The 18,680-nt window shown below is 43.1% G+C and overlaps 1 protein-coding gene across 9 annotated transcripts in view; it reads left to right on the top strand.

The window, feature by feature from the left end:
- ctif (CBP80/20-dependent translation initiation factor) overlaps nucleotides 1-18,680 on the top strand; it is a 276,809-nt gene that overhangs the window by 130,010 nt on the left and 128,119 nt on the right. For 6 of the 9 annotated variants that reach the window (XM_078552816.1, XM_078552814.1, XM_078552799.1 and 3 more), the window contains 3 exons: nucleotides 8,942-9,015; nucleotides 10,580-10,687; nucleotides 16,212-16,287. In XM_078552816.1, coding sequence (XP_078408942.1) covers nucleotides 8,942-9,015; nucleotides 10,580-10,687; nucleotides 16,212-16,287 — 258 coding nt within the window. The remainder of the gene's footprint in view (nucleotides 1-8,941; nucleotides 9,016-10,579; nucleotides 10,688-16,211; nucleotides 16,288-18,680) is intronic. The other 3 variants (XM_078552821.1, XM_078552822.1, XM_078552820.1) reach the window with 1 other exon arrangement.

Genomic DNA, 18,680 nt, shown 5'->3' with positions numbered 1-18,680 from the left:
AGGCATTCATACTGTACATAAACTAGTGTACTTTTTACTCTTGGGTAGCTTTAATGAGCTTCATAATGCAACAATGAATTTGCTGCCTCAAGGGAAATTTCTGCCACTTCATTCCTTAATGATCTTGCTTCTCGGTCCCAATGCAACTCCTCTCTGACTCTGCTACATTGCTGTGGGAATACAGTCTCTGCTGTGAGATATATGTGGGAATTCTTGGCCCAGTGAAAGGAACTCCCACCTGATTGTGAGCCCCCACTGGAGATGGGAACGGAAGTGGGCAGCTGCTAAGGATAGCAGTGCCCGCCAGTGTGCTGATTCCTGAGCTCCACCACACCCCTGGGCAATTTTCCCTGAGGTGGGGTGAGGAGGCAGCAGGGCTAGTCGCCTGCACGTGTTTGGTAGCTGACCTGGCTTGTAAAGGGCCACTTAAGGCCTATCAAAGGAGGCTGACTGAGATTTTCCTGTTGGCCTCCAGTGTCCCAGAGGCAGCAGGGGCAGATTAAGCTGACTGGAGATGGCCTCCCAGTGGCAGACTGCTGGGCTCCAGTTCTCCAGGCAGGCTTAGAGTCCCTTCCTGCCTGCCTGCATGCAATAGCAGCTGTAGGTCACCCTGTAGAGAGATTTCCTGCCATCCACCCACCTTGCAATAATGGCCTAGCTGCAAAGGCCATTTTTAATTTAAACTTGGGGGGGAAAAAAATTATAGAGGGGACATCTCCATTTTGAAGTGTTCTCTTTTTCTCTCACATTTATCTGCCATTACAGCCTGCTGCTAATTTCAAGCTGAAAGGGCCCCAGATTACCCTCCAGCTTTGGGAGACTCCCCTTCAGCCATTATTCAGCCTGTCTGGGGGAAATCACATTCACAATGAGTGACTATTCCCCAGACAGTGTGGACTTCTGACCCTCTGCCCCCAAGTTGAGCCAAATGACAGGGTTTGGAAGCCTGCAGGGCATCACTGGCCAGGCCAGCATTTATTACTCATTCCTAATTGCCCTAGTTCAGAGGGCATTTAAGAGTCAACCACACTGTGGGTCTGGAGTCCTTCCCTAAAGGACATTCATCACTTTTTAATTCCAGAATTTCATTGGATTCAAATTCCACAATCTGTCATGGCAGGATTCGAACCTGGGTCCTCAGAGCATTACCCTGGGTTTCTGGATTACTCATCCAGCGACAACGCCACTATGCTATTGCCTCTCCTCATTAAGGGGAAACCTTGCATTAAGTGTGGCGGCAGGCAGAAAAAAGACGTTCTTCCCGCCGGCTGCAAGAGCAGATTTTTGCGCCGTATCGTCAGCTTCCCATCTCACTAATTATGCAGGCTCAGGAAATGCGCCGTATCATTGGTGGGCGGCCTCTGAATCATCCACCATGCCATTACCTCACCGTTTCCTCACTCCAGTTGCCATACCTAAACTGCAGCCGCGAACACTGTTCTCAATGCTTGCAGTTCAGGACTGCTCCAGTGAAGACATGGACACAAAAGCCAAGAAGAGTTCAGTGGCTCATTCCTGGAATGCCTGGAGGCCCACCGTGATCCATGATGTCCTGTACCCCTGCTCTGGCTGCAGGAGGTCCAGAAATCTCACCACTCTGGTTCGGGAGGCGTTGCCAGAGGTGGTCAGTGCCAATGCTGCACAGAAGAGGTTGGCCATCCAGTGCAGAAAGAGGATGAATGATCTCATCCGTGCCACCAGGGCGAGGCAACCATCTCATCACTCTAAACTCACACTCTCAAGGCCATCACACATTCAATGGCATCTCACTCACTGCCAGCTCAAGGGACATCACCACTCCCTCTCTCTCACACACATACCCTCATATCTCCACCTGGCCATATCTCCTCTGGAGACAGCTTCCTCAGCCCACATCATCTTGAGACCACTTGCACAGATCAACATGTGTCCCCACACACCCCCTCGGATACCCCCCTTCCCCAAGTAAGCCCTAGCCCTGCAGCCATTGAAAAGTCACCTCCAACTTACCGCTGCTCCGGTAGCTAGAGACCTGTCTGTGACCCCCGCTAAAAGCAATGTGGTGCTGCCTGCAAAGCCTGGCGCTGATGACCGTGAGTGCTGCCTGAAGCAAGGTAGGCAAGCAAGCATTGACATCCTGAGTGAAGTGCAGCTCACCAGGTGCACATAGCTTATGTTCAGTTATGAAACACGTCGGGATCCAACCTGGGGCGATGATTCCAGCAAGGAAGGCTTATAGTGAGATGCTAAAGTATTGAAACCAGGTTCCTGATGTGCGGCAGCGGGAAACGCGGCCTGCCATTGATGGGTGGAGCGGATGATTGTAAACTGGTTTTATGGTGACGTGAAACCGATTTTTGCGATCTCCTGATATTTTCCACAGCCGCCCATTAAGATGCCCGCTGCAAAAGGGAGTGGAAAATCCTGGCCATAGTGCCTGGTCCCGGCAGTCTCTTAACTATAAGTATCATGAGCTCATGAACTTCTCTGTCACTAAGATCGAGAACACCTGGCCAAACTTCTTCTAAGGCTCCCCAAGCAGCCTTTGCTCTGAACTCACATTTTTCTCTTGTTTCTCTCCTAACTCCTGTCATGCCCACTGAGCTCATCTGGTCGATGAGACCTGTAGTGTACTAGGTTAATAGAATGGTTATGGTACTGAGTGAGGTAGGCCATGATGTAACAGTGACATCAGCAGTCATGTGCTAGAGACTCTGTACAGCAGACGGAGCAGGCAGCACTGAGGAGAGATGTGCCTACTCAGTAGCCCACCTTGTATATAGTGTACATCGTGTACAAACCAACTTTAAGCAACTACCTGAGTGAGGTTACAGTCTCTCTAGATAAGAATCGTCACACCGCCAATATATGAAATATGACAGCATCAGTAGTGACACCAATCTAACCAAGAGTTGGTGCCATTAATAGCAGACCCACAGCCCACAACTGCAGCAAACTCTCATCGGAACGACAGTCCACAAGGAAAACTAACCAGGAGGCTATCAGAAAATGGTAGTGATGGCAGCACGCAACAAACAGTCACTGCACAGGAGCTTGGTAAGCTAAAAAATGAATACCATATTACATTGCTCCCAGATGTCATGCCAGTTTGTCTATTTACCTCTAGGAGGGTACCACATCCCTCTACTGCTGAAAGTCAAAAAGGAACTTGACTGCGTGCCGCACAGAGCTGTCGTATCACCTGTCACAGAACCAACGCAGTGGTATTCAGGGTTGCTAACTGTCCCCAAACCCAAGTGGTCAACTCAGGCTGTAAATTAACAGCCAGGCACCCATAGAGCCCCTAGTACCATCACGCTTCCCAGAACAACCTTGGCAAAAACTCAGACTCGCCCTCTTTGTTTATTGGGGCAAGACGTACCTCGTTGTGGTAGATGTTTGGAAGTGGTCAGTCCCCACACCACTACAGCTGAGTCAGTGGTCAGGGTGCTGCAAACCATGTCCTATACACATGGATTTCTTGATGAACTCGTCTCGGATAACAGTCCACAATTTGCCAATGACCACTTTAGGAAATTTGCCGATGACAATGGGATCACCCACTTCATCAGTTCTCCTCTCCATCCACAAGCTAACAGAGAGGCTGAACGAGCAGTGAGGGCCATCAAGACCCTAATGGCCAGGAATCCTGACTGGCATTCAGCCCTGTTGCATTACCAAGTTACACCCCTGGTTAATGCGTTCTCGACAGCCAAATTGCTCATGGGCCGACTTCAAAAGACGCAAGCTCCTCTACTGCCAAGGAACCTCTAATCTAATGTTACCCCTGCTGAGGGTGAGAAACCGGGAGACTGGTCTCCGTGAAAAATAATAACATTGGTACAACTCCAGTCATAGGGCTAATATTCTAGCACCATTAACACCAGGCCAGAGGGTTTGGATCCAGGAACGTAAGTCAGAGGTGTGGTACTTCAAAGAACGGAGCACCCATGGTCATACCTGGTCCAAATACTGTCTGGTGCTTTGCGACACAGCAGGAGAACCCTGATTTCACTGGGGCCCACGAAAACACAGGTCTTTGATTACCACATGATGTGGGATGGACCCCAAGGATACTTCAAGTGGCTTGTGAAACGCTGACCCTCTCCAGGACCCAATTCAGGACCGCCTGCCCCATGAAGCAGTCACAACAACGTGGTCCGGGAGAGTGGTAAAGGCACCAAAAGACTTGGCCTCTCACTGGTGGACTTGTGGGAAGGAGGTGGTAGAGTCAATGAAATGTATATAGTTTACACAAGAACACAAGAAATAGGAGCAGGAGTAGACCATATGGCCTGTTGAGCCTGCTCCGCCATTCAATACGATCTGGCTGCTCTTGGGCTTCAACTCCACTTTCCTGCCCACTCTCCATACCCCTTGATTTCCTGAGGGACCAAAATTCTGTTTATCCCAGCCATAAACATATGCAACGATGGAGCATCCATCTCTGGGGCAGAGAAACCCAAAGATTCACAGCCCTTTGAGTGAAGTAATTTCTTGTCATCTCAATCCTAAATCATCAGCCCCTTATCCTGAGATTGTGCCTCCGTGTTTTAGATTCCCCAACCAGTGGAAACAGTCTTTCAGCGTCCACTCTATCAAGCCCCTTCAGAATTTTGTAGGTTTCAATGAAATCATCTCTCATTCTTCTAAACTTTTGAGAATATAAGCCCAATTTATTCAGCTTCTCATCATAGGACAATTCCCTCACTCCAGAGACCAATTTAGTGAACTTTCGCTGTATCGCCTCCAATGCAAGTATATCCTTTCTTAAATGTGGAGACCAATACTTCACACACTACTCCAGACGTGATTTCACCAAAACCCTGTACAACAGTAGCAAGACTTCATTATCCCAGTACCCCAGTCCCCTTGCAATGAAGGCCAAAATGCCATTTGCCTTCCTAATTGCTTGCTTAAGCAACTAGACTAAATTAAAGTAAATGCGATGTAAATAGTTTGAAAATTGTTAACATTGTTATTAAAAAAATTGATAGCATACTTGGGGGGAGGTGTAATGTAATGGGTCACTAGAATAGTTATGATAATGAGTGGCCATAATGGTGACATCAGCAGTCATGTGCTAGAGACTCTGTATAGCAATTGGACCAGGCAGCACTCGGGAGAGATGTGCCTACTCTGCCCACCTTGTATGTAGTGTACACAGTTTAAATAAACCAGTTTGAAAGAACTACATGAGTCAGTCTCTCTGGATAAAATACATCAAGCCATCCATATATGAAACAAGACCCACCCCCAGCTCCCTCGACCCTATTTCCACTAATGTGCTGACCGCCCAACTGCTCCTCCTGGACCGCATGTTAGCTGATATTATTAATGGTTTTCCCTCTTCAACCGTCATTACCCCCTTCTCAAAAATACCTTGACTGCTCCATCCTTGTAAACTACCGTCCCATCTCTAACCTCCCTTTCCTCTGCAGAGGCCTTGAACATGTTGCTGCTTCCCAAATTCATTCCCATCTTTCTTGGAATTCCATGCTTGAAACCCTCCAAACAGGTAACCGACCCTGCCGTAATACCAAAACAGCTCTTATCAAAGTCACAAATGAATCCTTTGTGACTGTGAAAAAGCTAAACTATGCTTTCTCGTCCTTCTCGACTCCTCAGCCTTTACCATTGCTGATGGTATCATCTTTCTCCAACTCTTCTCCACTGATAGGACTATATCGCCGTTCCTTCACAGTCGCTGGGTCAAAATCCTGAAACTCCCTTCCTAACAGCACTTGGGTGTACCTACACCACATGGACTGCAGCAGTTCAAGAAGGTGGCACACCGCCTCGAGGGCAAGTAAGGATGAGCAACAAATCCTTGCCTTGCCAGTGACACTCACATCCCATGAAAGTATTAAACAAGAGCACATGAGATGTATTTTTTGTGCTGTTTTATTTTTCAGTGAGCAGATTTAAGAGTATTACACAATAGATGAACACAATGAAGCTTTGGTATTTAAATGTCAAGACCGAATCCTACACTGAAAATGGAAGTGAATCGCTCTCTTTCCTATTTTTATCACTTCTTACTCTGAAATGCTGACTCATGTTGCATATTAACCAGTAATTCAGCAGGTAGTGAATGTTGATTTGCCTTTCCATTAGGAGTAACAGGAGCACAATTTTGAGAGCTGTGGCTGATGAATTATCTTAATATTTACACACCTATATCTTAATGGCTGTTAAAAGGTTGAATATGCTGGCCAAAGTGCATCCCAAAAAATGTTGCTCTTTGTCAATCTTCAAGGCTCTGGATACTTAAAAGACTGAGCCCTGAAAACATCCCAGCCATAGTACTGAAGGCTTGTGCCCTTGAACTAGCTTCAACCCTAACCAAGTTGTTCCAGTACAGCTACAACACTGGCTTCTACCCGGCAATGTGGAAAATTGCCCAGGTATGTCTTGTGCATAAAAAGGTAGACAGGGTTGTGTTGACTAGTCCTTCACTGACCTAGAATCCTTGGAGCAGAGAGGATCACTGTAAGGATAAGAAGAAATAATCAAGTTAATGTTTTAGGATTTCTATAATAATCAGATGAGTTATTGAATAGAAATGAAAATTCAAGTTGAAGGAAAATGTTACCTGTTGTTCTGTGCTTCTATTCCAAATCTTTAGCTTGGGCTTCCCTACTTTTGGAGCTGATATTCCAGCTTGAATTCCTCAATACTTCAGGAGAGGTAGGGGCCCTGGCTCCAGTTCTAGATAGGCTCAGTAAGTTGCATCTCTATGAGTTGAGGATTCTTTAATATTGTAAGTTGATAGGGCCAAAGGATGGTGGAGTATTTTATAAAGTTCAGAGAGTTCAAATATTCTGTTGTGTTCCCCCCCATGCTTGGTTCCATTTCGCTATCTGAAACCAGTCTTCTGTCTCTTTGGGAGCCTTTGTAAACATACGGTGTGGTCATCTAGCAAAATTTGCATTATGAGACTTGAGCAAATGTATCTGTAGCTGCAGTTTGAATAACTTGAAGGAGTGCTGATCTCCAGACTCAAACACGACATTGACAATTACTTTAGGGATCTAAGAAAGCCTATTTTGTGTGGTACTGATATTTTGATATTACAAAGCCGTCCTAATTATGGTAGACTAGTGTGAAAACTTAGTTTCTTTTTCTTATTAAAAATTGTCGGGAGGAAGCAATGGGTAGGTAGATGGAACTTGGGTTTTCATCTATCCGACATTATAGGGATAAAATTCTTCCCTGGTTCCTATATGAAACTAATTTTGGCAGTCCATAGACGACGTGGGAAATGAAAAAATGTCACTGCTACATTAGAGGATGCTGTATGAACATATTAGAGGGCGTTTTACACTACATCTAGCTTGACACTAGGTGCCCAAAATAGGGATTTCATTAAACAGGGTTGTCACTCGAAGACGAAGCAAAAATAATTGAGGCATTGTCACGATGACAGAAAACTGTGACTGAGTGAGAACTATCTGCAACTTCAGCAGCTAACCACAGACGTATTGAACTGTTTAAAGAAGACCTGTATTTAAAGAATACAAGAAAAAGCACTGATCAAAAAAGGGCTGCCACAGGTCACCTCATGGCTGATACCGTAAAGTTGATCACTTCTTTGGAAAGTATGTATGAATTGCACTGGAGACCTGTTACATGGAATTTCACACCTTGGGGGGATATCATGGTCCACTTCAAATAGGGACATTCTTGAAAGGAGGGCATTATAGATGCAAAGTGCTGGACTTTGATTAGATACTCATCAGACATTCAAAACCCATGTGGAGCATGAAATAACTCCCATATCCTGGTGATTTATATCTTGAAACGTGTCAAAGCTTTCAAAGATGCAATGATCAAAAAATGGGATTACATGGCCCACAACAATGAATGCAAGACACGCTAACTGAATTTCCTTCCGGGAATATACAGAGAGGAATTTTTTTAAAATGGCTCTGTCAAGCAGAATGAGAAAAATGATCAAGCAAGAGGAGAAAGAAACATGACAGTCATCCAAAACACTGCTGGAAAAGAGCAGAAAAGTCGCACTGTTGCTGTCGCTCTCTCTGGAAGTTAAAAGGGTGTCTTCAACAAAGCTCAGATCTAAATTAAGCCAACTCCACAATTCTACATAAAGCCAACTAACTTCAAACGCCACAATGTTCAACAATCTACACAATCAGCAAAGGATTTAACCGTACATTCTTTTTAACTTTTTATTGGACTCTTCCTTATTTCTGATATCTGTGTGTGTTGTCATGTTTTTATTATTTTTTCTTGGGTTTTGTGACTAATAAACTTTTAGTGACTAATAAACTCTTTCTTTGGCACCAGAAAACCTGGTTTGATTGGCTCCTTATTAACAAATAAATACATTTGGATTAGAAAAGGCATTTATAGGGAAAATAAATTTAAAAACCTTTGTTGCGACCAACTGAGGGGGCTGAATAGAAGGGGAGCCCGCTCACTTCTCCTCACCCTTAACAGCTTGAATAGGTAGATAAATTTACCAAAGATCAACGTAATAAGTGTAACTGCAATGAAGCAACATATTAATGATTAAACACACAAAAATGGAACTGAGGTCCCAATTCAAGGACAGAGTAGAATTTACATATAGATAGCAACCTTCAGTCTCTTGAGCCTATTTCACCATTCTATTAGGTCATGGCTGAACCAGTCTTTATGACGTACCTCTTTAATATCTATACCTAACAAGACTTATTGATTTCAGTTTTGAAAATTCTGATTGACCCAGCAATCACAGTCGAGCACTCCCTCAGTATTACACTGAAGTGTCAGCCTGGATTATTTGTTCAAGTCAATGGAGTGGGTCTTGAATCAATGACCTCCTGATTCAAGAGGTGAAATTGTTACTACTGCATGAAAGCTGGGCAACTTAAAGTTACATATTTTGTTTTTCATAAGCACAGTTAACTTTAGTTATGCTAATGTTGATTCCTGTGATGCTTTCCTCCATTTGTAGAACTGTCACCAAGAGACATCTTATGATATTCTGGGGACCGATATCTGGGCAGTTAATACCTTTGAGCATGTCAGGTATGTATTTTTGTTTTACATTTTGTTTTCAACCTCTTACCCCAACCCCCATTCCCTGCTGCTTTCACTTCCTTTGATGTCTCAGCATTGATTTGTGCCCAATGGGAGATGTGTTTCAAGCTATTTGGAATTGTAATGTTGTTTAGCTTTTCTTTCTCTCCCACTACTTTCACTATTCTGAGCATTATGTAACTTGGCTACCAGAGCATGCATTAGCATGCAGTCCATTTTTCTAGTTAGGAGATGTACACTTGGTCTCTTGAACTGATGCATATCCAGATCAGAGGTCCCTAAGCAGGGGAAAAGTATCAATATTTTTAAGAGTGTCAGTAGGTTGATTGATAAAAGCAGCAGGGGAAACTGAATATAACTGAATATATCTCTACCTCACACAGAGGTGATCTTGATTGTAACATGTGGAAATTACTGTGATTTTCTAGTATTCCACTTTAAATAAAATATTTAACCCTTGCAGTATCAGCATCTCCAGGGAGCTCAGTGCTTTCTAGGTCAACCATTTTTAAAAATAACTTGAGCTTACAGAAATAGAGTCCCCTGATGCTATAGAAATAATGTGATCTGGGAGGTAATTTGAATAACGTGATATCCTACTCACCTAATATATAGTTTTAATAAACTACATGTACCGTGAATCTGTGAAACTGATTCATTGGTAAAGGGGAGAGAAAAGACACAGGGCTAACAAATGTTCTTCTGTACCCAGGGTTTCACAAGTGAGGAAGCACATCTTCGCTCCTGATTATTAAACCTCTCCAGATTCATTCTTTATCTGCCCTTTGCTTGCTTTGTCCTCCATTGCCAACGCATTCTGTCCCATCCTGTTTGTGTGCAACATTTGGTGTTGGAGCGCAACAGTCTGTGTTGTTGTGACCTTATTCCTCTTTATACTGAACATCCGTCAGTAAAACTGGCTTCTACTCATGTTTGTTCGTAATGTCCACTATCTGGTGCTATTTATTATCTGTGTCAAAAATATCAAGATTGTTGGAAGGCTCTGCCACATAATGGAGAGAAAAGAACGAACAGTAGTTTTATTTTCCAAGGCAGGGAGATGTCTGGTGCAGTTCATTCTCTCCTAGCTGTAACTACACTTCACAGGTCTGGAGAGCTGATACCTTAAACGCTTTGTGAAATAGATGTGTTGGTGCAAATAGCTTTGAGCATTTCAGAAACAATTGCTTTCTTGCACATAGCAAACTTTTTTCAAAGTAGGGCTAGGGAGGCCCAACTTGAGCGTGTTGTCACCTACCCTTTCAACCTGGTGCGGAAGGTGTGGGGAGAACTGAGTGAAAGAAACAAGACAAAAATGCCTCAAGAAAGGAGCAGGCTATCCTTCCCAGAAGTATGTGGGAAGGAGGGAGCCTGTCAGATACCTCCCTATCTCTCTGGAAAGCAGAGTGAACAAGGGAATTTCTTGGGTCTGTTCAACTAAAGAAAGACCTTTGTGGGCCTATTCCTCTGGAAGCCAGAGACTAGTTTGAAGACACCCTGATGCAGGCCTGTTTCCCTGTGAGTTATAATGTCTGCGGGTTTTTTCTTGCAGTGGAGCAACATGGGATCTGCAACCTGAGAAATTAGATTTCACCAACTCGTTTCATCGAAAGCATTTACAAAACGCTTCCAAGTACCTCCCCCACATTGATCGAGAAGGGTAAGTATCATTTCTCCAAATGCGAAAGGGGGATTCCTGAAATTTCTTCCAGCTGGAGAATCTTCATCTCCATAATTTTCCTCTTAGGTGCCGTCAAAAGGAACACGTTGTTTTCCATGACTGGGAGAGGAGGGAAAGCAGTCAATGGAGGAGCATTCTCTTTGTTCTTCAGAATTCCCCAAGGCCCAGTATAGATAGGAAACACCACTGCGTGAGAAGTTGCGTCCTATACTCAAGTATTATATGTACTCAGGATGTGGATGTTACTGTCAAGGTCCACATTTATTGGCCATCCCTGGTTGCCCGGTGAAGATGGTGTTGGAGTTTCTCCTTGAACTTCTGATAGTGGTTCGATACGACTAAGTGTCTTGCTGGGCCACTGCAGAGAATAGTTAAAAAATCAACCAGATCTGTTGTCCACAGAAAATTTTCTTTACTAAGCTGTGTACTTTCATGGAAGGGAGTCGGATTCAAACTTAACATAGACACAGTATTTTTTCTCTGCGTTCATCAAGGTGAAAAAATTCTTGCTGAGACACAACTTTATTTTTGGTATTGATATTCAATGCTCCCTCAGTTGTAGCACAGGCCAAATGCAGAGTTAAGCTTCCTCTACTCTGCCCCAGGAAGTGACCTCTGCTACATCAGTAACCATTTCCCTCAGCAGCCATCTCTCTCAGTAAGATTAGGGCCACATTATCCATGAGCAGTTTTGTGCTGAAGGTCCATACCATACCAGCAGCTGTGTTCAAACTATCTAGGAAACATGGGGTAATGTTCCTTGGCTGTGGGCAGGATTTGAATCAAAATTCCTTGGACAGCGATTTAATCTGAATGATAAGTGATTAATTCACTGCTCCTTCCAGACTCCTACATTCGAGTATATTTTGGCTCCTTAACCTAATCTGAGTGCAACCAGATCACAGTTCCACTAACTGTTTTCAGACCCCTAGTGCTCTTCTACCAATTTGCCCAGAATACTAACAGCTCTAGACCACAAGTCCCTTCTTGCCCTTGTCCTCTCTCTCCTCCAGTTCAATTCTAACCCAAATCCTTCTCTCTTGGATGCAGTTCTTTCCTTCATTTCCCCCTCCTTCCAACAATATCATGTTCTGATCCTCAACCCCTCCTTCTCTCATGACTGCCCAATGCATTTTGCCTTCCATCTCCCTATAAAGGCAAGACCTTAGGAAAAAAAAAATTAGATATGGAGTAAATTAGCAAAAGAGTCACACAGGAATATAACTGAGAAACAAGAGGCCAACAATCATTATAAAAAGTCTAAAATGTGCTGGAAAAACTCAGCAGATCTGGTAGCATCTGTGGAGAGAAACAGAGTTAACGTTTCAGGTCTGAAGAGAGGTAGGAGTGTGATGGGTTTTATGCTGTTGAAAAAGCATTGGGGGCGGTGTGAGGTGGGCAGATGGAGCAAAAGAGAAGTCATGGATATGTTAGAGGGTGAGAAAAATTAAATTACAAAGGTGTCATGGAACCAAAGGCAAAGGGTGTGGTAATGATAATATTAAAGAAACAAAGTTCCACACTATCCTCCTTTATAGTTCACAATGCTTCCAAGTTTCATATCATTCGCAAATTTTAAATTTGTGCCCTTACACGCAGGTCTAGGTCATTAATATTTAACAAGAAAAGCAAGGGTCCCAACACCAACCCCAGGAGAACTCCACTACAAACCTTTCTCTAGTCAGAGAAACATCCATTACGAATATATGAACATACAAAATTGGTGCAGAAGTAGGCCATTCAGCCCCAAGAGCCTGCTTTGCCATTCAATAAGACCATGGCTGACCTGTTTGTGTTTTGAGTTCTACATTCCCATCTACCCCTGATAACCTTAGATTCTTGTTATGCAAGGGAATTAATCTACCTCTACCTTGAAAATATTCAGTTACCCTGCGTCCAGAGGCAATGAGTTCCAAAGTCGCACAACCCTCAGAGATGGTTTCTCCTCATCTCTGTCCTAAAAGGGCGACCCCTAATTTTAAAACAGTGCCCCCTAGTTCTGGACTCACCCACAATGGGAAACATCCTTTCCACATCCACTCTGTCAAGACCATTCAGGATCTTATATACTTCAATCAAGTCACCCCTCACACTTCTAAAATCCAGTGGAAACAAGCTCAGCCTGTCCAACCTATCCTCATAAGAGAACCCGCTCATTCCAGGTATCAACCTAGTAAACCTCCTTTGAACCGCCTCCAATGCATTTAAATCCTCCTTAAATAAGGAGACCAAAACTACACAGTATTAGAGATGTGGTCTCACTAATGCCATGTATAACTGAAGCAAAACACCCTTACTTTTATGTTCAATTTCTCTCATAATAAAGGATAGCATTCCATTAACCTTCTTGATTACATGCTGCACCTGCATGCTAGCTTTTTGTGACTCAGGCACGAGAACACCTAAATCCTCTGCACCTCTGAATTCTGCAGTCATTCTCCGTTTAAGTAATACTCTGCTTTATTATTCTTCCTGCCAAAGTGAAAAACTTCACGTTTTCCCATATTATACTCCAATACTCCATCTGCCAGATTTTTGCCCACTCACTCAACTTATCTATATCCGTCTGCAAACTCCTTGTCCTCTTCACAGCATACTTTTCTACCCATCTTTGTGTCGTCTGCAAATTTAGCTACCGTACCTTCACTCCCCTTCTGTAAGTCATTGATGTAAATTGTAAAAAGTCGAGGCCCCAGCACAGACTCCTGAGGGACCCCATCCTGCCAATTTAGACAAAGACCCATTTGTGCATACTCTCTGTTTTCTGCCAGCCACCCAATCCTCTGTCCAGGCTAATATGTTACCCCTTACATAATGAGCTTTTATTTTCCTCAATAACCTTTGATCTGGCACCTTACCAAATGCCTTCTGGAAATCCAAGTACAGTATGTCTACAGGCTCCCCTTTAACCACAGCGCATGTTGCTCGTTTAAAGAACTCTAATAAGTTGGTTAAACATGATTTTTCTTTCACAAAACCTTGCTGACTCTTAATGATTACCTTGTGTTTTGCTAAGTACCCAGCTATAACCTCTTTAATGATCAACTCTGACACTTTCCCCGTGACAGACGTCAAGCCAACTGGCTTGTAGTTTCCTGTTTTCTGCCTCCCTCCCTTCTTAAATAGAGGACCGCTACTGTTTCCTGTCACTCTTCCAATTTCATGTCCATGTTGCTACTGTCCCTTTTATTCCATGAACTATAAATTTGTTCACAAGTCTGTTGTGCAGCACTTCATCAAATGCCCTCTGGAAGTCCATGTACACCACATCAACAGCAATGCCCTCATCAACCTTCTCTGCCACCTCATCAAAAAATTCCAGCAATTAAGTTAGTTAAACACTATTTTCCCTTAATAAATCCTTAGTGAATCTGCGTTTGCCCAAGTGACTATTATTTTTGTCCTGAATCATTGTTTCAAGAAGTTTTCCCACCACTGAACTTAAACTGACCAGCCTGTAGCTGCTGGGCTTATCTTCACACCCCTTTTTGAAATAGGGTGTAACATCTGCAATTCTCCAGTCCACTGGCACCGCCCCTGAGTTAAAGGAAGACTGGAAAATTATGGTCAGTGCCTCTGCAATTTTCACTCTCACTTACCTCAGTATCGTTTGATGCATCTTGTCCGGTTCAGGTGTCTCCTCAACCCTAAGGACAGACAGCCTAACCAATGTCACCTCTTTATCAATTTTAAACCCTTTAAGTGTCTGAATTACCTTCTTATTCACCATGACCTGCACAGCATCTTCCTTGGTAAAGACAGATACAAAGTATTTATTTAATCCCTCAGCCATTCCCTCAGCCTCCATGCGTAAACCCCCTTTTTGGTTCTTAAACAGCCCCACTCCTCCACCATTCTTTTACTATTTTTATGCCTATAAAAGACTTCTGGATTCCCTTTTATATTAGCTGCTTGTCTCTTTTCATACTCTCTCTTTGCTTCTCTTATTTGCTTTTTCACTTCCCCCCCTGAACCTTCTATATTCAGCCTAGGTTCTTGGTTGTATTGTCCACCTGATATCTGTTATAAGTGCATTTATTCTCCTTCATCTTGAACTCTATCCAGGGAACTCTGGATTTGTTTGCCCTGCCTTTCCATTTCATGGGAATGTACCTTGTCTATGTCAGAACTATCTTCTCTAAAGGCAGCCCATTGTTCAGGCACCATTTTCCTGCCAACCTTTGGTTCCAATTGATCTGGGCCAGATCCATTCTCATCCCCTTGATGTTGGCTTTCTGACAGTTAATTTTTCTTACCCTGGAGTGTTCGTTGTCCTTTTCCATAACCAACCTAAATCTTATGATATAAGGATCACTGCCCCCTAAACGTTCCCCTACTCACACCTGGTCCACCTGGCCCACCTCATTGCCAAGAACCAAGTATATCTTGTTGGGATGTCCAGCATGCTATGGTCTTCCTCTGCTGTAAGTACTGAAAGTAATTATTCAGCATGTCTACCATTTCCTTATTTTAATTGATGGTATGACTTATCAGTTTTCCATGGGCCCACATTGCTCTTGATCATCCACTTTTTCTGCTGTTGATTTTGATATTCCTTGCAGATTTCCTTTTGTAGCATATTTTTGTAGCTCTTATGGTCTGTATGTATAAACACGTGTATTTGTGTAAAGTACTGTGTGCTCCTGCTTGTGTGATTTTCCTTTACATGCTACACTAACGTGATCCTGTAGACCTAGGTGTAGGTCTTTACTGAGTTATTGGATTTTCTTGTTTTTCTATGCTGCTATCCAAAAGCACTGATCTCTGAAATATCCCAACAGAGAGCTGGTTACGTCAATATGGCTTGGTTGCAGGTCACAATTGTTTTTTTAAAAACACTTAAAGATCCATTACTCTTTAAACAAGGGCAGTGTTTGCTTTATATCTAGGGCAACTGATTTCAAGGGAGCAGGTTAAATCAGCTTGGAGGAGAATGGGTAGCTGTTCAAGGAATATCATGGGAGAACTCTACTCTGACACCATCACCATCTTAATCTTAATGAAGGTGCAAAAATGTTGGTTTTTCATTTTTAAATAAGTTTCCCTCTGATGTTCCCAGTTTATGCGTCTTCTGTGGTACAGTTGGCAGGCAGGTAACCTACTCCAGAAACTTCTGGAAGGGCCAGGGGCAACTTAATTATCCACCTTATGGGTGGATCATGTTGATCTCCTCACCACACTGCAGTAAAGGGAACTGAATAGATTGATAGAGAAATTCTACAGCAAATGGGATGGGTGGAAAAAGTTAATTGCAGCACCCGAGGGGATTGGGAAGAGAAAGTATTTCCAACCCTGCAAATGGTAGTTATGAAGGGAGGAAGGTACATTCTGCAGGCAAGTTTATTTGTCAGTATTGGGGACCACTGTTAGTCACAAGCTGTGTACTGCGTTCCAGTTGTCAGAAATACTCCTCCTCCTTTCTAAAACATCAGCCTTTGCCTTATGTCTGTAAGGATTGAAAGGCTGTGGCCTAATGCTGCTGCTCCTCTTGTCATTTGTGCAGGATGGTGAAGGGGAAGTTTGAAGAGGATGGAAACATTACCTTGAATGACCTGGACAAAGTGCTTCCGGTGCGGCAGGTATGCCCAAACCTCACGCTGCAAACCTGTTTGCATTCACCACATTGGGGTGTCAAGTCAGGATTTCGTGCCTGGAGGGGCAATGTTATTATGGAATATCAGGTGGAACAGGGCAACAACATTTTTGTTTTCAAGTTGGCAATAGTTCTGAAGGTTTATTGTTCATTGGAGCTCAGCAATGTAAATTGTCTGACCGTCCCGTCAACTCTGCAGCTTGGGTTTGAATCTCGAGATGGCCAGGCTGAAAATCATTCTGCCGTTTTTGTGAATTAAAGTATCATTGGTGCTGTTCATCTAGTTTGAATTTTTGATAATTTGCCTCAGGCTTCAGCAGTAACTCCAACCACTGCAGTTACTTTCAGCACTGTTGAGCACTGACAGAAGAGGCACTGAATGACCCGATGGCATGTTGGAGAACTTTAGACTTTGTGGCCTGTTCTGCCATCTAGTGATCGTGTTTGGCATTATGGCTCATTGAGAGTACTTTTTGTTCTGGTTTTATTAATTTTAACATGGAGTACAAATTTGGCTAATTCCTAATATTGGGAAAAGAAATTAGAAATAAAAAAGAAATTTAGAAGTTTTGAAGGAGAATTTTATAAAGTTGGTTACATTCTCTGGTGAATTTTCAATGGAGACAGTCCATAATGTGGGATAAAATTATTTGGCACTTGGGGAAACACAAATCAGGGGCAGTCAGCACAGATCTCAAAAAGGCAGTCATAGAGAATTCTTTGGGAAAACAAATGATTGATAAGTAAAATGCAGTGGGTTTGTTTAGATTTTACTATCCAATTCCCTTTTGAAAGCCATGATTGAATCTGCTTCCACCACACCTTCAAGTAGTGCATTCCAGATCCTGACCACTCACTGTGTAAAAATGTTTTACCCCAAGTTGCTGTCGGCAGTTTTGCCAATATCAGCGTACTCTGGTTCTCGACCCTTCCACCAATGGCAACAGTTTCTCTCGATCTACTCTGTTTAGACCCCTCATGACTTTGAATACCTCTATCAAATCTCCTCTCAGCCTTCGCTTCTCCAAGGAGAACAACCTCAGCTTCTCCAATCTATCCAGTTAACTGAAGTCTCTCATCCCTGGAACTATTCTTGTAAATCTTTTCTACACCCTCTCTAAAGCCTCACATCCTTCCTAAAGTGTGGTGCTTGGAACTGGACACAATACTCCTGTTGAGATTGAATCGGTGTTTTAAAAAAGTTAATCTAACCTCCTTGTTTTTGTACACTATGCCTCTATTTATAAAACCCTGGATCCTGTATGGCTTATTAACCAATTTGTCAATCTGCCCTGCCACTTTAAGTGATTTGTATATGCACATATATCCCAGGTCTCTCTGTTGCTGCATCCTCTTTAGAATTATACCCGTTAATTCTTATTGCCTTTCCTCATTCTTCCTGCAAAATGTATCGCTCCTCACTTCCTTCCATTAAAATTCATCTGTCATCTGTCCACCCATTCCACAAGCCTGTCAATGTCCTCTGAAATCTATCACTCTGCTCCTCACAGTTCACAATACTTTCAGGTTTTGTCTCATCTGCAGATTTCAAAATTGTGCCCTGTGCACCCAAGTCTAGGCCATTAATATATATCAAGAACAGCAGTGGTCCTAGTACAGACCCCTAGGGAACCCCACTGTTTACCATCATCCAATCCAAAAAACAACCATTCACCAGTACTCTCTGTTTCCTGTCACTCAGCCAACTTCACATCCATGCTGCCACCGTCTCTCTTATTCCAGAGGTTAGTCAGCAAAATTGAAGTCCACCATGTGGCACTTTATCAAATGCTTTTTGGAAGTTCATATACACCACATCAATCATATCACATATGCCTTTACCAAATCTGTGATGGCTTTCCCTAATTAATCCACACTTGTCTAAGTCCGTGCTTCAGCGGTTCAAGAAGGCAGCTCATTACTACCTTCTCAAGGGCGATTAGAGATGAGCAATAAATGCTGGCCTAGCTAGTGATGTCCGCACCCCATGATTGAATAAAACAAAACCTAACACTTATGATGCAATGATCAGTGACCCCTAAATGTTCCTCTGCTGACACTTGATTCACATGGCTCACCTCATTCCCCAGAACTAGATCCAGCAATGCCTCCTTCCTTATTGCGCTGGAAACATATCAAGAAAATTCTCAACACATTTCAAAAACTCTTCCCCCTCATTGCCCTTAATACTACTACTATCCTAATCTATATTAGGACAATGGAAGTACCCCATTTTCACCATTCCATAGATTTTGCATCTCTGAAATTTCATAGCGAATTTGCTCCTCTACACCTTTATAGTAGGTGGCTTAAAGAACACAATCAATATTGTAATGTTATGTCTGGTTGAAGGGCAGAAAGAAAAATTGGAGATTTATA

This window comes from Cetorhinus maximus, chromosome 1 (genome assembly GCF_964194155.1).
Source record: "Cetorhinus maximus chromosome 1, sCetMax3.hap1.1, whole genome shotgun sequence".
Taxonomy (NCBI): domain Eukaryota; kingdom Metazoa; phylum Chordata; class Chondrichthyes; order Lamniformes; family Cetorhinidae; genus Cetorhinus; species Cetorhinus maximus.
Note: the sequence above shows the minus strand (reverse complement) of the source record. Positions and strands in the feature narration are given on the sequence as shown.